Below are 22,384 nucleotides of genomic sequence, written 5' to 3' on the forward strand. Positions count from 1 at the left end.
TCACAGTTTCTGCACATGTCCACTTTTTTTTTTCCAAATACAGCATGAAAAAAGCCTGCCTGGATATATGAATTTCTAGGAAGTTTTATGCCCCTATTTATCCTCTGACTGATTTCAAGCAATGACACTACCCTACATTTTTCCTATTTATGGTAGTCTAATCTCTTATTTAACAAAAAACTATGTCCAAACACACCACACTGAGCTAAATCAGAGAGTGAGGGACTAATACACTCAAATGCAGTTTAATTATAAATAGAAATCCAAATTTGAATTAGCTAAGAGTGTTAGACTAGCCTTTAAACAAATAGATTATCACGTTTACAGCAAAATTGATGAAAACATACACAAAGAAAAAAGCAGTATTACTGCAAAATAGAACAGTTCATAAAAAGAAGTGTGTTATTAAAATACAAACACCAACACTTCAAGAACAAAACACTCATCGGACAGTTTTCTACCATAGAGGCCCAACATCTAGAAGTGGTACTTGATGACTTAATTTCTGTAAGAAATAATCTGGAGTAGAAAAACAGTAGAAAATACACAAGAAAAGTGACTATAGAATTCAAGTATGATAATTGGACACCAAGGAAAATGTGTTTTACTTCCTTGGCCATAAGTTCTTCCTATGACCTTTGGTAAGGCATCTAGTCCCACTTAACCACATTTAATAGATAAATCTCCTACACATTTTAGGTCCTCCGTCCCATTACACTCTCAAAGTTTACTTCATTAATAGTTGCTTGCTATAGCTGAGTGCAGTGTAACATAATAGAAATAATTAGGAATAAAAATCATCAAGACTTTACCAAAGAAAATACAGTGATCTACAGCAGTTGTAGAACTGATTACAGATCATCCTACACTGTCTAAACAGTATTTTCAAAAGAGCCATTCAGGATATGCAATAAAATATAACTGCCGTAATGTAAAACAAACAAACAAAAAGAAATAAATAGAATCATAAATTAAGTTAGTTTTGACAATACATCTACAAATTTAGGCTTAGGAGTATTTAAATTTACTATGATAATGCCTACTGCATATAAACCAGCAACTATTAACTCTTTGAGCCCATTTTTTCCTTACTGTAGTCTGCAAAGCACAATAAGCGGCATGCAACTGATTTATAAAACCTCGACAGCTATTAAGGACTAGCAATGAGAAATATAAAGGAGCAAGTATGATCATTCTTGCCAGAAGAGCTGGCAATCACTGTATAGCTTGTCAGGCTATTTAACATTAAAGACTCTAAACACGAGGCAGAAAAGCTATTTGCAGAACATATGAATTTTCAAGGTTTTTTTTATTTCAAAAAGACAGGTCATGCAACACCTTCGGCAAAACTTGATGCTATGCCTCTTACTCCCTTCTGCAAGCAGAGAAAGCAAAATAGCACTTTCTGCTTGCTGAGAGTATCAAACAGTAAGCTGAGGAGAAGGCAGCACAGCAAGGTACAAGTTGGGGAGGGGCTGTTTTTTCTTTAAAGATTACCTTTACGCTACTCTAGTCCTTTTAAATGGTGTTGTAAGGGAAGCATAACACAACCAAGGCCCCAGTCTCGAAAAATGTTTCTCATATTGGCCTCCTCAGGAGCATCAAGGAGTTCAGAAAGTACTACAAAGCACTGAAGAGATGCATCTCAGTTCCTCCAGAGCTGGAAACTAAAAGCAGGGTGTAACTACTAACTTCATCTTTTAACGGCAGCTATTCACTTGCAGCAACAGCTGTATTCCTTCAGGGCAGAAAATTGAGCTTAAAAACATCTGGCAGGAATGCAACTAATTTTCATTCTCCGTCTCTAGAAAATCTGAGGGTGAAGGGATGTATTTTGCCAAGCCAAGGCAATACCTTGCCACTAATCCCTCTTCCAACACAGGCACCTACCCTCGTCACTCACCTGCCACAACTGCGTACTCCAGCCCTTTTCCTTATGTCTGGCACTTGGCAAAACCAAGCTGAGTCAATTCAACTCCCTAAAGTGACACAGATTGTCCACTTTATTTTTAGGTTTTGCATCGCCATAGTCTTCCGACAAGTTGTTTGATATAATCAGTTCAACACAAGTCCTACAAAACCAGAGACGCTTCAAAGTGATAAGAAAATACACAGCAGGGGAGAAGGAAGGACTGGGACTGTCTCCTTTCATCAGCAGGAAGTCAACATGGTTTGAGCCAATCTGCTGTGCGTTTTCACTTCCAATTGCTAACTCCCCAGTGATCACACACACAGATCAACAACAGTCAGCAAGAACTGGGAAAGATGCACCATGTTTTCTCTTAATTTTTAGAGCTCTATTTACATCTTATCAACTAAAATAATTATAAGACTCAGAATAAAACTCCACTTTATAAACCTATAATGGCACATTAAGTTAGTTTTCCTGGATAGGAAGTTACACACTATTTTAATACAGCAGTAAAAAGTGTTATTCGTTATTTAGGCTCAGAGAAGTCATCTTATTTTGAAGTACTATCATAGATACCTATCTCTAAAAATAAGATTATTATGAAGAATAATTGATATACTAAAAAAAAAAATATTCTTGGACAAATCTGTACTTCAGGCTCCAATTTTTCAATTCAAACTCAGCCAAAAAAACCCAAACCAACCAACCAACCAAAACCCCAGTAATTTCCCAATGCAAATCTGAGATCATGGGATAAAGGCTTATACTAGGTAACAGAACTTACATTATTTTATTTCTCTGCCCAGTAATTCTTACAAATAATTTAAAAAAGACAAAATGTGATAAATGCAGCAATGTAAAACTGGCTTTAATAGTCTTGTGCAAGTTTCAATGCATTCTTCAGAAAGTGAAAAGTTTTTTCTTTCTTTGCTCAGAGTATTTCTTGACAGTTTTACCATATGCATAGCATGTGTAAGCACATCTAAAACTACAACCTCCTACCTTTCGTCCTCCCTCTTGTCTCTCTCCATGTTTCAAACTGCTCTTTTCCCACAAGACCCCTTGACCCACTGATTCCAATCCCTGTTCTCCATCGTATCGTTTAAGAACTAAGCCTCATACTTCTGAACATCCTCATCAACTCTAGAGGGCTGTTGCAGATACATGCCTCTGTGCCCAGCATCATATCATCACAGCAGCTGCAGGAAGAGCAGCTTCAGGAGACTTTTGGTGTAGTCCTTGAAGTCTTGAGTTGCGCCATGCTCAAGGACTTAAAATCTGGGCAAGTTTCACTACAACTTTAAAAGATGGCAATAGGCAAATTTCTGTCAAAAAGCCACCACCGCCAAACTGCCTAGTTCTGGCTGAATCAAAATGAAAGATGATGCTGGCAACTGGCAGAGCAAACATGGGAACAGTTCAATTAATTCCATAGCATAAGGGCAGAGTTTAGTACAGTTCAGAGGTCATCTTTGCTGGAGCAGACCCCCCTGGAGAGGAGCCAGACCTGGGGACTCCCCCTCTGAGTGCAACCAGATCTCAAGAGTGAGTGCACCCTGGGTCTCCATGAACAAGGCCCATCTTCTTGTAAAGAGGCTCATTAGACATGTATCCATCAAGCTTTCATTAATGTCTTGTCCCATCTCTTTTTCAGAGCAGTGAAGTACCTTGCTTATTAATTACAGGCTAACAGCAGAACCTTGTCAGAAAAACATACCAAAACTGGTAGTTTGAAACGAAGCCAAATAGCTTCTTGAATAAGTACCTCCATGGAAAAGAGTGACTAAAGCTTAGCACAAGGCCTAATGCTGTTCCACGCAAGAAGTGCCACCTTCAGAAAGCGTTTCCCCTTTGTTCTCCAACAAAGAATTTGAAGGAGATGATGAAATGAAAAAAAGCCCCCTTAACAAGATAATCTACTGGGTATAATGCTGTACAGATGTCCCGGTTTGAAGTAAAACTGAACCAATTTTCTGTTCTGTAACTTTACATCCTAGCTAGGCCTCCTCTAACTCTCTGAAATTAACGGCACATTGTGGAGAAAACTGCTCGTTCTCAGAATGATCAGACCAATGTTTGTGCTCCATGCCAAGGAATGGGATGCAGAGAGGCCCTTGCTTATACTTATTGCTATAACAACCAAGGTCAGCCAATTTCATTATTTGCCCCCTTAGAGGGTCGGAAACAGAAAACACGTAGAGGGGTCACATCAGTGGGGAGGGGTGGACAGGACTGGTGACCCAAACATGACCAACTGGGGTATTCCATCCCATCTGCCCCATCTGCCCATGCTCAGTATAAAAGCTGAGGGATCAAAGGGTCAACTACCCTTCCTGCGATGGCCGACGTCCAGAGAGGACTCTGTTCATCTGCCTTTGATCCCGATCCGTGTGTTCCTGACTCCAGAGCTGGAATCCAGTTCCCATCCGTCGCTGACTCCAGTCCAGGACTTCCCCAGTGCCTGCCGGTGACATGACTGTCATCCTGGGAGCTTGATACGGTTTTGTATATATTGTATCTATTTCATTATTTTCTTCTTTATTTTTATTTTAATATTAATTCTTCATTAAAGTAGTTTAGTTCATTCTAAACTTCTTGAATCTCCTTATCTCTTTCTCTCCTCTCTCTCTCTTTTGGGGGGAGGGAGGGGGGTGGGGAAGGGCCATCTGTCGGTCCGGTTTTGGTAAATTCGCCTGAAACCACGACAACAGAACACCACCACTAGCTGAAAGGAAGCAAGGCAGACAGTGAGTGATTCTGAACCTGAAGCATTTAAGAGGATGCATACAGCAAAGATTGTGTTTTTTAATAGCTAAATTTCCTCATTAACACCACACCAAGAAAGAGGCCACTGAAAATAAATTTACTATAGAAAGCTCTACATTTTATGTTGAGTATGGCCCACATACTGCCTAATTTCATATGACTGGAAAAGTAGCAGCAAACCTCGTGCCTGAAACCTTGGGGTTTTAATATAAAATATTAATATATTAAAGGAGTTATGTAATGAATTTCAGAGTAATAACATGATAACAAACATCAACTATTTCCATCATTTTGTAAAACCTCTGCAAGCACAAGCATTAGATTAAATGACTAGTTTTACACAGACCAACAATACAACCATCATATAATGGAATTTATTAAAAGAGAGAGATTTCTGAAATAAAACAGAAGACTGGGATCTAATGGCTTACATGATTCAATACAGTGGGCTTGCAGAGCTGAAAGATAATGGAGAATCCCCAAAGAGGAAACATAAGCTTAATTTTACATTCATTTGAAAAAAGTGTCACAAGTACAAGCTGTTTTGTACCTACTAATTTATGTCATAATCATGGCAATTACTTCTGTCATTTCAGAAAATAAGATGGGGGGGATTAAAATAGCCTCTTATGGCCACATGACATCACGGAGTTTTATTAACTACAAGTTAATAATTAGTTCTACTTGGACTCTTACTGGCACAAGATTTGCTTCAGCCTCAAATACAGATTTACAAACCACCCATAGTGCTGAACATCAGCATTTCAGAGAACTCTACATGCCTCAAATATCTGAATTTTGGTCTTTTGTAGAAAAGATTTTCAAGCCAACATTTTCTTCAGGAAAAAAGAACAGACACATCCCATTCTAAACAGAGGACAATTTCCTTCCCTAAGCTATTGGTAATTCACGTATATTAACAATTCATGCTTTTAGGTACTGAAGCAGAGCTATCAGCTGCCAGATAAGCTCATCCATGAACTTCTCATTGATTAACAGCTACGTGTTTGGCTTTATCCTCATTGATAAAGCCATTGATCTATTTTTTCAGGAGCTTTCTTCATAAACTCAGCCATCCTTTGTATCATTCTATCTGTACCTTCTACGCTAGCCCAAGGGTAAAAGACGGCAACAGCACCACCAGAATCCTCTGACAAGCATAAATCCCTTCCCTCGCCCCAACGCTCTTCAGCTCAGTTGCCACATAGGAAAAGGAAGAATGTAAACTACACCACTTTGCCTGCAGGGATGAATGAATCCTATTTTGTTCATGTACACCACACTTGTAACAGACTTAAAACAAAAGCAACAAGAAACCCCACAGAATTTTGTTAGATGATCTTTATAATACATGGGCTTTTCCCCCCCTTCCTCTAAAGTTCTCTAACTTTGTAAAATATTTTGGCACATTAAAAATATACTTTACACATGATATATGTATAGTGCAGAAATGACTTGGAATTCAATGCAACATTTAAGGTATGCTTAGCCAATTGTGCAGTATACAAATTAGCCCTTCATATAAAGAGAAAGCTTACAAAATGCAATACTCCAGAAGCTTTCTGGTATTACAATTAATGTTGTCATATAGAATTGACTACACTTGCAGTGATGCATAATCCTGTGACTGAGGAAATTACATTCTCAGACTTCCATCAATTTTGAAATTTTGTTTGTAGCTTAACACTATGACAAAGCTCTCACAGAAGATTTGATACCAATATGATGTGACACAATTGAACCAAACCTTAATTTCACTCACAGTAAGAAATCACAGGATTAAGTAACACTGTGCAGTCTTTTAGAAAAGTTTATTGCTTCCAGATGGATGCAAGTTTCCTTTCAGCACTGATTGTATCTTCTGTACACAGGGTGCCAATGTTACTATAAATATAGACAAAAGCAGTTATAAAGATAAATTATTAAAATATTGACATAAACAGGCTCATACAATACTGCCTCTCTCCACAAAGTAAGGACAACTACATTAGAGTGGCGCATGTATCACAAGTGTTCAATATAAAAACATGTACACCCTTTTCAGAAATTACAGCCTGTATATGAACAAGCACAAATTTACAAGGTATCCATAAAATGACTTTAATTCAAACTGTGTGCTCTTTGCCCCATGTTGTGTAGTGCCATGTGTTTCACTGCATGGTGCACACTACCAAGATGCCCACCTGTGCCCATGTATCTGCGCAGCAAGCTAAGGATATGCTTACTTCATTTAGCAGCAGAACTGTTGAACACACACTGCAATACACTTATGCTGAAATAAAACTAAAATTGTAAATAATAATTGTTTTTAACCTAATTTAAATTTTAAACAATGTACCGAAGACACTGGCAAAGTGTATCAATAGCTCTACAAAATGTTTTCCAGAAAAAAAGAATTTTGGGGAATATCTGATTAGACTGTAAGAAAATTATAAATAGTGCTATTTTGGAAATCAAAATACACTCAAAAATTATCAGGTAAAGCCAGTAATTTGAGTTATGTTAATATTTTATGTTGTTATCCAGTTCAGGAATTATAAGAATAAATGGCAATGAGTCATTGAAAACACATGATTTGAAATTTTCATGAGATTCTCAAAAATCAAAAGATCTCCATCTTGGTTTTGATTTATGTAATAACCAGTGCATAAAGTAGAATAAGTTAATGCATTTTAAAGAACATGCAGCATACATAAAATGCTTTGTGAATAAAATTTTAGTCTTAAGTACCATGAAATTCAAAATTAACTATCAGCATAGAAATAACTTTCACTTTTACATCAAACTACATTCGTATACTATTACATACAGAAACCTACTTATTTTCTGACAGGTATACCAACTGCTTCAAAACAGAGCCACTAGTCAAAAAAACACCTCAAAATTTTCCACAATGATTTTCATCCTTGCACACACCAACAGCCTCAAACAAGCAGTCTCCTAGCTATTTTAAGCAAATTCCTTGACATCTCTCTCTACTCCTCTTAACTCCAGTATGGTAACTGTAGCTACATACCACTTTTACCACTATTCTTAATTGCAGCCTATTCCTTATCATAGTACTAAGGAGTACTAAAACCTAACAGAAAGACTACTGATCGACATATCAAAAAATCCAGTTTTAGATGATTTTTCACTGTTGGAGAAACACATGTCAGATGAGACAGATACAATTCAAAGCTCTCATAATACATATGAATTTTTACTGCCCCAAACTTTTAAATGTTAGCATTACACCACATGGACACATAGGTACAGGGATTACCACTATGAGGTTGGAGTAAGTATCTTACTTGCAGATCCTAGAATTTTACTAATGGCATAAAGATCCCGCATATGGTTACAGGATCAGAGGGAGATTCATATTCAAACCACTCATACAGCAACTAACAGAGATGCATCTTCAGACTGTCTCCAACAGGCACTTGCACAGTATGTGTGTTATTGTTACTATTCTATCTAAATTTTCCTCTATCACAATATTAAGCTTACCTTGTTCATTTAAAAGTAAATTTAACACATCTGAGTTTCTAAACATAGCCAGCCACACATTACAAATCAGACAATCTTTGACAGCCTTTAAGTGAAACAGTGCAAGAAAATTATCACCACCTGTGTTCAAGGATTAATTACAATAGATACTTTGGCATACATCTTTAAGTTGTTGACATAACGAATGGATGTTTTACATTGAGGGTCATCTTCTGCCCTGTGAACATCAGAAATCTTCTGAAAGAGATTTATAGAAAAATTCCAGCTAAGCATATTGAAGTTGCACTTTTTCCTAATCTTGAGGCTGATGAAACTAAGTACTCTCCTGGAATGGTTTGTAATGGTTTCAGACTCATATCCTATACAAGTTTACCTAATGTGTTTGGAATCTAACTTCCCTTCTCCAAAATAAAAATAAAACCCCCAACACTATAGTAATTATAAACATACATATGAGCAATATTTTCAAGGCACTAATGGCTAAGAAATACAAGTTTCCTCTACAGCCCGTTATCGTATTGTAATTCCTAACAACATTTAGTAAAATTAACCTCTTGATATTTTGTCAGACAAGAACATTCTTTAAACTGTATCAATCCACCAATAAAAGTAAGTATCTTTCAAATGGAAGGTTAGGCAAACTGAAGGTCAAATTCTACCAAGAAAGCTTGCTTAGTAGTGCAAATACAGATGGAGTTACAGACTAGTGATGTGCTTTTACATAAAATATAATTTAAATATAATTTAACAGGTTTCTGGTATGTAAGACCAGCAACACCAGATCAGAGCAAAAGTCCATCTGTCCCAGTATCTTATGTCAAACCGTAGCCATAAACAGATGTTAAGAGAAGGAATAAAGCAAGCATTTATTCTATTTTCCACTAATACTTTTCCACTCCCCACCTGTTTTCATTTGGGACACCCTGAACTAACTGCAGTTTCTACACATTTAACAGCACTCAAATGAGGTCTCCCATCTCCAGTTGAATCCACAAAATCCTTTAGCATTAACAATATCCCTTGGCAGTAAGTTCAGCAGTTCTCTTACTTGCTGCATGATTATTCCCTTTGTTTTGAGCCTGGTTCTTAGTCTTATTAGATGCACCATATTTCTTATGTTGGAAGACGGAAAGCCATCTACTCTGTCCAGGCCCCATCTCAACTGCCTCCCTTTCAGACCAAAAAGTGCCAGCCTAGTCCATCACTCTCATCCAGGTGCCATTCCTTACGATTAATCATTGTCACCCCCTGAACCTTTTCCAGTCCCACACCGTCTTTGTTGAGAACACCAGAACTGCACACACTAATCAAGATGTGGTTAAATAACCGTTGGTTTATAGAGCATACAAACATCTGGTTTAGTCTCTATTTATGTTCAAATGATCCTTAACATAATAATCCTAACAACTGTTTAAGTGACAGATGACATTTTCCACATAATAAACCTATGATCATACAGAATCATAGAATGGTTAGAGTTGGAAGGGACCTTAGAGATCATCTAGTTCCAAGCCCCCTGCCATGGGCAGGGACACCTCCCACTAGACCAGGTTGCTCAAAGCACCATCCAACCTGGCCTTGAACACCTCTAGGGATGGGGCATCCACAACTTCTCTGGGCAACCTGTTCCAGTGCCTCACCACCTTCAGGGTAAAGAATTTATTCCTAATATCTAATCTAAATCTCCCCTCTTTCAGTTTAAAACCTTTACCCCTCATGCTATCACTACACTCCCTGATAAAGAGTCTCTCACTATCTTTCATGTAGGCCCCATTCAGGTACTGGAAGGCCACTATAAGGTCTCCCCGGAGCCTGCCCTTCTCCAGGCTGAACAACCACAACTCTCTCAGCCTGTCCTCCTATGAGAGGTGCTCCAGCCCTCTGATCATCTTTGTGGCCCTCCTCTGGACTCGCTCCAACAGGTCCATGCCCTTCTTCTGTTAGGGGCCCCAGATTAGGAATATAGGTTGAGGATATAAGAATATAGGTTAGGAATGGTCTAATTATAGCTCCTGATCTTGATCCCAAGCCAATGGCATTCAGGTAAGAGACCAATACATTATACTAAGCTTAATTATATCAACTTTTGGACCCATTGTCCCATTAGCTAGTTCAATCTGTAAAACAGTCATATCTCTGAAGCTGTGCTGTAAGACATAACTGACAGGCTCTAAATGCTCTTCCACTCCTATTTTAACAGTCCCCAAACAAACAAATACACATTTCTGCTTTTCTGTGTTTATTCCATGCTATTTTTTCTCTTCCGTACTCATTCCAGACCACATTGTTAATATAACAAAGGCACTACAAACTTTTCAGACAGCCTTTGCTTCAGCAATTAGACAAAGAAAACAAACATTAGAAACATAAACCAAAGAGAAATACATTTAAGAACAGCTTTCTTTTTACTGTAAGTTCATTTTATTAGTCGGCTTCTGCATACAAATTAATATTGCTAAACTGTTAACCTAGCAAATGTAAAAAGCAGTAGCTGCTTTAACGAAGACAAACAAGCCTATATGTGTAAATTACATTGTAAGTTTAGTACTGAATTTCTGTGTGTACGTTCCACAAATGGTTTCCATAAAACAAGTGAGACCTAGGGACGAAATTTCAAAAACACCACCTGCTTGTTTCCATCATATTTTAAATAATTAACTCCGCAACAAATGTAAGTGCAAAAAAACCCCTTTTTATTTCATTTTTGTTTGTGCTACAGTAAAGAAAAAAAGAAAAAAGAAAACTACAAACATTTATCAGGTACTCTCTTCTGCTAAGCATTGTTTCCTAAAGCAATCGTAGTTATTACTACTCCTCCATCACAAAAGATATATGGAACAGAAAAGGATTTGGAGGATATTCTTAGTTTAATCACAGCCTTGTTTAATGAGTGTGTTGTAGTCAAGAGACCAAGAAACATTATGTTTCACATGAAATATTCAGAAGCATTCTTTTTCCTTTAATAATACCAAGTTAAAAATAAACATCTTTATACAACCTTCTCCCGATTATTGTAACACCAATATATTTAGGTTTATTCTGGAATGTGTCAACTGCAGAATTTACTACGTGAAACCACAAATCTGTTCAAAGTTTGACGTCAACGTATTAGCACTATCTATAGCCATCTAACTGTTATTGTTCACTGGTACTACGATAATTTTATTCACTGGTGCTATGATAATTTTGGTCCCTAACTAATTACCTCACCCAGTTACACTACATGGATGTGACAGAGCAGGCCTTTGGGAAGTCCAAAACCATCCAAGTATGAAATCTTTCAGTACCTTTCTTGACAGAGCTGTTTGACAAGTCTCCAAAAGGCCCTGTGACAAACAATGTACCAGGGAGAGGACTTGGACAAGAGCAATCTCATTTTGAACCATCTTCAGAACAGTCGACAGATCAGCCAAGCAAAGAGGTGCTGCTTTCACACAGAAAGCCAGCAAGTTACCTTGAAATTTTTCCTATTTACTTTTAGCAATTTATTTACAAGAATTGTCACTTAAGTTAGAATAACTTAAGCTTTTTTTAAAAGCCATTTTCCTACGACATTATTTTTAAGTGAGAATACTTATTTTATTTCTCCTATACTGTACTGAAACAATACAGAAAAATATAAATACAAAGATGATTTTTAAACATCTGTCAAACAGGGTGTTTTAATAGAATGATGAGCATTTAATTACTTAAACTCAGAACAGCATCTGCAATATTATATTTAGTTGTAAGCATTTATTGCTGTTACCCTTAACTTGATCATTTATATGTCAAATTTTGTTTTTCCAAGACTGTCTGCACTGTGTAAAGATCTGTTTCCAGGATACGTATAATTGTGCAGTACATAACATCTGTTGCTTTGCATTTTCGGAGCTTTGCAAAGCATACTTTCCTATATTCAGTTGAGTGTATGGACTGACAGAAGAGATATATTGTCACAGTTCAAATAAACCCACAACTACGGCAATCACTCCATGCCGAAAAGCATTTAAGTAACTGCCATCTTACATAGCCAAATAGACAAAGGCCAGGAAATTCAGAGTTAGGCACTGAATTCTGTTCATGAACAGGTCTGTTTAAAATTGCAACACACAGACAAGAAACAGCTACATGCTAGATTAGAGAACTGAGAGGTAAACCAAATTACTGTACCTTTGTATTTTTTGTCAAGAGATTTAATATATTCCTACATCTACAACTAAACAAGAAGCAAGAGGAAGTTGCATCAGATCTTAAACATATGAAGTAGAATTTTCTTTCATCAAATCCCTTACAGAAATGCTACCATACATGAAGGCTCACATGAAAATTCAGAACTACAATTTTAATTTTTTGTAAAACACCTTTTATCTTTTCTTCTTTTTTTTTTTTTTTAAAAAAAAAAAAAAAAACACATTTATCTGGGTCGGCTACTACGAAAAGACCATGAGAGAAAACAGCAGCTTCCTTACCACTTGTAAAGAAAACTAATCATTCCTTGTAACATAAAGCCAGCCGTGGACATGGAAAATAATTTTTAATTCTTATACAAGTTATCCTGGGATCACGTGAATAATTTGTGATCCACTTTGGTTTCTGAGCTCCAATTTTACGAAAACTAAGGTGTTGTGGCTTACAATCATTCCACGTGCTCTGGCTTACAATGACATTACAAAACCTCCAAATTAAGTGTGGCATGAAGCATTTTCTCAGTTTTACAGCTTAAGGGTTTACACTTATTATTATTATTGCATCAATCTCAAAGCTGCTAAGAGCTATGTTGTCATTGATAAATGACATAAAGAGTTCCACATGAGTTCCGTGCTTTGTTTTTTGTTCCTTTAATCTCTAATATTAATAAAATAATATTCAATATTTGGCATTTACAGTAGACACTCTGTTGAAATATTTCAGAATATTCAGCTAGGGTGAAAAACGTGAATCACACCAAAAACATCTTTTAATCAAATACCCACCCATCAAAGAATAAACCGAGGATATTCTTTAATCTTATAAAGAAACAAATTGGGAAAATTTGGGAAAGGAATAAGATCAGAAGCACCCTCTCAATCTCTACATAAGCGTTTTCAAACACTCACTCCCACTTACAAGCATCATAAAGATACAAATACAGCTCAAGGCCTCAAACAAATGCAGTCATCTCCGAGCACCAAACTCATTACTGAAAGATAAACTCAGCTAATACTATCCTACACCATAAACAAGCCACTCCTGATAAATATACCTAAATCATGGGGACTGGGATGTTGTGTGAAAATCAGCTTATTGATTCTTCTCCAAAGAAGAGCTGGTGATATTGGTAATTCGAGTATCACAAAACTTCCAGGTTTGTGGGACATTTCTTGTTGCTCTGCTGGAGTTACGTTGGGAGGGGGGAGAGGGGTGTTTATGACTCCATGAGGAAACACAATAGGAAAATAGTTACCTTAACACCTTATAGGAAGCAAAATGTTCTCATTCAACAGTGCATTTTTAATCTGCATACTTTGACAGTAATAAAATACATGTTCATATAGAAATTCAGGTTCAACCAAGAAAGCCATAAACACATTTTAAATGAGTTAATTTTTTTTTTTTTTTTTTTTTTACATTTAGAAGCATTCTTACTGAAAACTAGAAGCCATTACTTTTAACTTCAAAATCACCTTTGGAATTAATACAGTTTAAAAAAGTATAATTGGAAGACAATGCATATCAATAAAGGAAGCTAAAGAAGCACTGGAAATCTATTTACTTTTCAAAATATTAAGTCTCATGCATGCTTAAATACACATTCAACTTTTAAAACCACAAAAAGTATTATGTGAAAGTAACTACTATCTCTATACAAGCATACATCGTATGTTGGAAACAAAATAATTAGCCACATTTCCAAATTGCAAAAAATCAACACACCATTTTTTCCTGCAGAGGGCCACAGCAAAACAGTTTGATTGTAAAATCCTACAAAAGTCCTACAAAAAGGATTTGTATGCTCAGCCAGAGTGCAGAAATAGGAAATACCAGAGTCTTCAACTCTTCATCGTAACTACATAAAATCCAGTTACCCAGATAACTTCTACCTGTGAAAGAGACATTATAGTACATCTTGGTAATTCACCCAAAAGGAGGAGTTTCCAACACTAGCCAAATATGGGCTAGGAACCCATATTTTTGGTTGCATTTACAGGGTCATGACTTCCCTGCTGGTTACAGTGCCACATCCACAACTGAATTTCAGTTGTGCTTGCAATTGCACTTACTCAGCTACACCTGAAGATATGATCCTAAACTGGTATCAGTGTCCAAAGGATATTATCTGCACTTCAACTAAAGGGGGAAAGGTTGCTAAAATGCAAGAGAGGAGTTCCAAAACCTCTTCCCTAGTGAAATAGTTTGAGAAATACCATCCTTATACTTAGTCTGCAGACACAAGTATTTTTGAGACCACCTAAACACAGTTAGAAGGAGGAAGCTCTAGTCACTATCAAGTTAGCAGTTAAAAAAAAAATACAATAAAATCATTAAATGGTATTTTAAAAGGTTGATTTATTAACTTTACAGTTGCACACAACTCCGTAGTATGTCAGAGACTGGTGAAACCCAATTAACTCAAACATTGACAGTTAAAGTCTACGAGACAGGAATCAATTTAGAAAAGGATCTTAGTATAATGCAATCCTATAGCAGTTCCAGTAGCAAATGACAAAAAGGTCACATTTTGAAAGGAAACAGCAGATACCACCACAAAACTAGCAGATGTTCCTAAAGGATCATCTGTACAAAAACATAAGCATATGTGAGAGAAATCCAACACTATCACGAAATCAGTTGGTGTCTAACATAATAGCGGTTCCTTATGGCAATATGGTAATACGTGTATCACATACTCAACACATTATGGTTTTTTGTCTGCACATACTGTTACAACATAAGTTATAAAAACCAGGACCACTGATTTCCTTGAAAGGAAAACATTAGTTCCATGACCCACTAATGTAAAGGTACACAAAGACTATTCAATTGTTCAGGTTTATGTTCTCAGATTTTCAGCCATTTAGCCTTTTTCATAAATTGTCTAGGAAGAATAAAAGTATTTTTGGAGTACTAAGTGTAGGGGAGTATAAACTTCCTTCTAAAGAAAGTGCATAATATAGTTGGATATACCTAAATGAAACAGCAAACATAAAAGGAGTCCTTTTATCCAATACCTATTTGTTTGTTTTTTTGCAGAGTCGCAACAATTATTATTTACCTGCTGCTTTTGTAACATATATAGTTAACAAATAAGATATCTATAATGAAAGGAAAATTGTTTATCTAAGTTTTGTTTATTTTGTCTCCAACAAGAGCAGATGACAGTTTCCTGTTTTAATTTCATTTCAATTTTGTAACTGTAAATTACAGACAGAAATGCCTTAACCTGAACATGTCTTTTTCTGAGATGCAAAATACGAAAATGCAAAGGAACATCATATTCTGAATTTAGACTTGTTTAATACCATGAACAGTAACAACTATGGAAGCAAGTTTTTATGGATTTACTGTAGCAGAAGACCCAATTAGGCACCATGATGCCCACAACTAGCTCACACAACATGCTACAGAACCACGTTCTACATGCAGTCCAAGGAGAGAAACAACCACAGACAAAGAAAGTAGGCAGCAGTCTCAGATTCTGAGTGGCCAAGCTATTCATCAGATTTTGTATTTGTTTCCTGTGGACATTATAAAACCCCTATAAAATTAGGAAAGGACTTCAGGAATTATGTAGCTTCTTGGATGTTTATAGAGCACTGCTTCTAAATGGAAGGGATTGGCTGAATGAAACTATGCATTTTCCGAAAAAACTATACTTGGAAGTCAAGTTAAGTTGGCAACATTTGATGCAACAGAAAACATGTAAAGGTGCGTAGTAGAGGGGTACAAATTCAGGGATGATATGGTAAAATGACAATCAAGAAAAGACTACAACAGCATCTAGAGTATGAAAGAGGAGTAAAAAAAAAAAAAAAACAGGCTGAAGAACAGGGCAATTTGGAAACTGAGATATAAGATTTAAGCTTAGATAAAGGATTTGCCTGCATTCTGTTTTTAATGATTTAAAAAGAAGATTGATCTACACTGAGGAAGGATCTTTTAGCCCTATAGCACTATCACGGACATGAAAACAGCACTAGCATGGACATCAAAGATTGCTTAGTATACCAATGTGTTTTTAACATGCACTTTTGGATTTTTTATATCACGGTATATAAGCAAAACCATCAATTTACTCTTGCACACCTTTGCACAGAAAGCATAGACAAAAGAGTTGGCAGTTATTCTATGAACAGGATTCTTCTATGGAAGTTTGAGAATTTTTATTTTTTTTTTAACAAATTTGCATCCTACCTCTCTTTCCCTCACCACCTTATTATGTCTCCTCTGACTTTCTAGAGATTTCCCTACCCTGTATCATGCATATCTCACACACTACAGCACCACCTTGCATGGCTTCCTACCTGCTCACCAACACCTTCAGTGTCCCCTCCGTTCACTAATATCCTTCTCCATAGAACCCATAAATCCCTCCCACACCCCTATAGTACTTCACCAAAACCCTTATACTCCCATAATATATCAGCTCACCCCCACTGCAGTATTCTTGATTGCTCCTTGATTCCAACCTGTCTTTCTTCAATTGGCCTGCTCCTCAGCCAAAACACAGCCCCAGCTACATCTGGCCTGTTACTGGTGTGCCAAGTGCCTGATGATGCGTAATACAGCAAGCACCCGGCCAGCCACCGTCCCTCGCTCGCCAGGCAGGCAGAGGAGACGAATAAAGCACTTTATCTATAACAGTACATGGCAAGGTGCAATTATTACATAGTGCAACAGGAGAAATGAAGAAAAAAAACCCACCCAACCGCTAAAACAAAACCCATCACCTTTCGGCAAGTTCAAAACTTGCCATTTTATGGCCTACAAGAGCTATAAGATCACACAAACCACAGTATCACCAATACAAAAGCGCTTTGCATTAAAAAGAAAAGGCCACAAACTACTACATTGTGTGAAAGCTAAATAAATCTTGTTATTTCAAACTTACATAGCTCCCTACAACTCACTAACACACGTGATTTAACATGTATGATGTTAACACATCACTCAACATGTACGTAAACCCAGACACACACAAATACAATTTGCAAGACCTAGCATAGAAACTTATTCTCGGGAAGATTTAAATATCTGATCTCTTTCTTTGGAGGCAGAGAATTAAAGTACATGCAAAGGCTACTATTAGACGCCCAGGGTATGTTAATCCCTTTCAACATAAGCAGAGAGGTGCATAAAGATATGAAATACAAGAAAAACACCAGAAAGCATGAAAAAACGTAAATTGTTCCACAAATACACATAAACTGATCTGCTGATAAAGGATAAAAGACACACAGAGAATCAAGACATTATGTCTAGAAGTCACCTGAAATAAAGAACAAATTTTAAGAGACCTTTAATTAGTATACTCCATTTCCTTAAATATTTTTAATTTTTCCCAGAAAGATGTAAATTAATAAATTCTTTTGCAGTTTCATGCAGCACCTATCTAAAAGACATTAATTTTATAGACTTCCTTGAAAAAAATTTAAGTGTCTTAGGAGTTCAGACACCATGAAATTATTTAAAACTGCATGCTTTCTTCCTTCAATTTACATCTTAAAGTCATATATTAATGTGATACATGTACACCTCATACACTTCATATTATTTATTTTTATGTCTCCTCCCTAAAAATAGTTTTCTTATTTGGACAATAGATAAGCCACTTAGAGAAATTATGTTCTCTACACGTCAGAAGTAGAATCAAAAGCTTTGAATTTGACCAATGTGGAACTTCAGAAATTCACATTTTGTAACAGCCAGTTCCCATTTCCATTATTCCTAACTGACCGATAGACTGACAGATGTCTTACTTTAGAGATCCCAAACAGACTATTGGTATCTATTTCAGCCACATCTGTTCCTAAATAGCCTTGGCAGCAGGCCACTATGCACTCGGAATTAATTTTAAGTCCTTTATTCCTAACTCTTTCCCTGTTGCAATACATCAGTGCTTTTTTTTTTTCTTATTGCTGCACTTATGTAGAATATCTATAAAGCTATATTTTAGATTAATATCAACAAGAACTATATATAAGAATAGTACATTTAAACAGCGCATTGATCTTTTTTACTTCATTATGAAAATATATATTCATTAATACACTAACTTCTGGATTGCTCTAGAGATCTTACTTTCTTATTGGTCAATTAATTTAAAATATTATGTTCAAATACTTATATTTTAAAAGCAATTTTTATCGAAGTTATTATTATCCAAATACTCAGTCCAGCCTAAATGCTATCAGTCCGAGAGAACAACTTCACACACCCTTCAGTCAAGTACACTACACACAAGAAACTACACTTAAAAAAAGTTTTTCCACAACAATCAAAAGCCTCTGGACTTCACATACCAGTAAAACACTCAGCAAGCGCCACTCTTGTTCCATTTCCTATCTGCCAGAAATGTGCTGAAAAACTGCAATTATTGTAAATCGGGAAATTCTGTGGCAATCTTTAAAAAGGTGCTGAAGGCTTTAAAGAAACATCGGGATTAAAGTTCTCATTCAACAACAAAAAACAAGCCATATTAGAAGAACAGCATAAAGATGACTGAATAGACACTTTGTACTGAAACTGTTCTAAAATACAAACGATTCCCGCATCCACTGCTGCTGATCCCCTACATTTCGTTAGCTTTCAAACTTTAGCTACACACACCAAAAAAAAAAAAAAAAATTCACTTTGAGCATTTGTTCTTAAATGTAAATGATTATTTTTTTCCATCATGCAGTCATTCTTACTATCTTCTGGGAAATTCTAAAAATCACACAGAATTTTTAAATCTGTACTAAAGGTAGCTTTCCTTGCTATAGTTTTGAAGCAGCATCCAAAAGGAGAAGCTCTACACTTTGGGGCTGCACTATTAACACAGAGAGCAAAGTCTTGTTTTTTCTTAATTTCAGTGATTACATTTATAGCATAGGAAAACCACATAGAAAGAAGCCAAAGGAAAAAAAAAAACAACTAATAACTGCTGACCGTGTGCTCCACTTCTCATTGCAGTGCTCAGTGCATCATTAAAAGCAGGCAACCAGCGATGGGTCAAAGGGTATCCGGCTCCAGGGAGAAGCAAAGGCTGAGCCAAGCTGCACGCCCGGGCTGTAACCGCAGCGTTTCAGAGGGGGCAGCCGAGCCATGCCTGGCACTGCCCACATTCCCACTGGACACATTCGCTCCCTCAGGCTCCACATCCAGTTGCCTGCCCAGGCCTTACTTCTGCCCAAAGCTTTGTTGTAATAGAGATCACGCAAAATTCATAATGGGTTACGCTTATTTGAGAGGGGAGAGCAGGCTGCTGGGGAGCTTACTACGAGCCTGAAGAGCGAACAACAAAGGAGGCCATCAAAAATCTTTAGCGAGCACTGGTAGCCAAAACCCTGAAGGAGACAGGAGCTGCAGAAATCAAAGGGAGAGTAAAGGAAGTCTGCCTGCTAATCATGCTGTCAAAAGCTCCACAGAAGCAGTGCAATGGGGCAGAACTACACACATGTGAGCATGATATGACCAAGCCCAGGCACAGCAGATGTCACCTGCTTGGGAACTTTATGCTAGAGCTCTCCGTTCTGTTTAGGAGAAGCTGAAGGAGCCAAGGCTGCACAAGCTACCACACGTAAGAGCATATGATGGGAACCACAGAACTACAGATGACAAATGACAACCTCAGCAAGACAGGAGTACTTTTGGGGAACTATTGGGGATGGGAGGTCACAGAAAAGGGGAGAAAGCAACCACCTGGTAGTTCTCTGACTTGACAGACTGGAGTGACCATCACAGAAAAAAGGTCTTGTCTTAAAATAGGAACTGTAGAGGTTAAACCATCCTGACCTACTGTATCCAACATGGAAGGGAACACAGGCAAGACTTTTGTTGGATTCATCCCTGTGAGGGCAACAAGCCTTACATGGTGAATTTTTCAGCTCCTGCTCAGCTCATTTGCAGTCACCAGCAGGCAAACACCGAGCCATGCTGGCCCGAAGGAAGGGGTCACAAGTATTCTGAATGCTGAGGTAGATCATTGTGTTCCCATCACAAAGTGGCCAGAAGGATAGAAGGGTCTCAGAAACAACCTAATAGCTTTCCTTTTAAGATTATTTCATTTTCAAGGAGAGATTGGAGCAGCTACAGATGACATGGTGGGATCTATACCAACAGAGGAACTGAAAATCCCGTTATCTTCAATGTCAGTACTTGACATTCAAGAATTTGGAAATCCTATAGAAAAAACTCATAGCCTCCCACTGACTTCAAAACCCAGCATTTGGAAGACACAACTGTCTTTTTTACTGAAGCTAGTAAAGAAAAGGAACTGCTGAAACGCTGGTATTTTAGTCCAGACACAGCACTGCCTTAACACGGTTATGCTATTCGGAGGATAAGAGTCAATAGCTGTGCATGGCACCACATTAGTTTGATTTCAGTAGCTCTGGTATAGCAACATGGTTACATGAAACGAAGCATAAGGACTTCAGCTGTGAGCATCTGAGTATTTCTCTGCAGCAGCACTGGAATCGCAGGCTTCCACACCACTCTCAAGCCTCTGCAGCATACAGACTACCTTGAAGAGGAACAGATTATCATAACATGGAAAAAACTGGTATGCGCAAGAAACTTTGCTTCTCTGTATGCCCAGTTTATGGCTGTTGGATCTTACCCATATATATGAAGTTTTAAGTTTTATCCAAAACAGTACTAAAATAAAACTGGTATTCCAGGCCTAGACAAGCTAATTGTGCCATACCAGAAGGCAACTGTGCTGTTGGGAAACTGCATTCCTGAATGCAACTTTGATTTCTCCTTCATGTAAGCACTGGGAGGTCACTGCGGTATACAAGTACTTTTAAGAGCATCTATTTAGTTTTGAAAGTTAGCTCATCTTTTCAGAGTTCCTATGAGGAAAAAAAAAAAAAAGCTATTTGGATAAGTTTAAGGAGCATTCCCTTTCTTCTAAAACTTTTGTGTATAATGTTTCACTTGATCAAATCCTTTATAACAGCACTTTCTTGCAGCACATTGCTTTATCAGAAAATCATGGGGCAAGGATAACCTGCCACAGAAGCCTCATCACAAAACCCAGGCACATCTCACAAAACCATACCCACCTGTACGCACTCTAGTTTATGTACCTGTCAAAGAGATTAAGCCAAAAAAAGCTGATGCAGCAAAAACAAAGTCAAATCCTCTTACTGTTCTGCCTGGGGCTAAGAAGCCATAAAAACACATCTCTCTCATTTCCTCCTTTTCTTATCACCCACCAAGAAGTAAAGGCTCTTGCCAGGTAGAGTCGGTCCAGATACAAGACACTCAGTGCCTGACGAACTTTTTCTTTTCTCTTTCTTTTTTAATCACCAGCATAACCGTGAAGGGAAGGGACACCCCACCGACTTTAACCAGTTGGCTGTAATCCCGTTTTAAGGCGACCCCCCCTCGCCCTGTCCGGAGAGGCCCCGGCCACGGCCCGCCTTCCCCTCGCAGCGCCGCGGGAAGGCCGCCTCGCCCCGGCCCGGCCCGGCCCGGCCCTGCCCCGCCGCCCGCCTGGGCCCGGGCCCGGCCCCCGCGGCACCCCCCGCCCCGGCCCACCTGTGGGGCTCTCGGGCAGGATGGGGCTCCAGCGGAGCCGCCGGGCGCTCAGCACCACGTCGCAGCTCCTCTTGCTGATCTCGAAGATGCCCCTGAGGAGCGGCTCCTCTCCCACCTCGGCCGGCGGGGCTGCCGCCGACAGCGGGACCACCCTCCGCCGACTCTCCTCGGGCGCCGCCGCCTGCGCCCGCCGCTCGGGCCAGGCCCGTCCCTGCGGGCGGAGGAAGGGGGCCGCGGCGCCCAGCATGGCGGCGGCACCGCCGTCCCGCCACACCGGCCGGCTGGCGGCGTCCCGGCTGCTGCCAAGGCAGCGCCCGCCCCGCCCCGCAGGCGGGGCCGCGGCCGCCCCGGGGCCGGCGGGAGGGCGCCCGTCCGCGGCCGGGAGCCGCTTGCCCGCCGGAAGGTACGGCAGTTCGCTCACAGGCAGCGGCGGGAGAGGAGCGGGACGGGCTGTTCGGGGTCTCCCGCGGGAAGCTTCTCCCTCCGCCGCTGAGGGGGAGCGGAGCC

At 38.6% G+C, this 22,384-nt stretch overlaps 1 protein-coding gene across 1 annotated transcript in view; it reads right to left on the bottom strand.

Moving 5' to 3' along the window:
• The window catches only part of CERKL (CERK like autophagy regulator), a 58,390-nt gene extending 36,266 nt beyond the window's left edge, over window positions 1–22,124 (bottom strand). Inside the window, exon 1 of the mRNA XM_074145537.1 lies at window positions 21,878–22,124. Within this exon, the coding sequence (XP_074001638.1) occupies window positions 21,878–22,124 (247 nt within the window). The remainder of the gene's footprint in view (window positions 1–21,877) is intronic.
• Window positions 22,125–22,384: the final 260 nt, after the last annotated feature.

Source organism: Numenius arquata, chromosome 3 (assembly GCF_964106895.1).
Source record: "Numenius arquata chromosome 3, bNumArq3.hap1.1, whole genome shotgun sequence".
NCBI lineage: Eukaryota > Metazoa > Chordata > Aves > Charadriiformes > Scolopacidae > Numenius > Numenius arquata.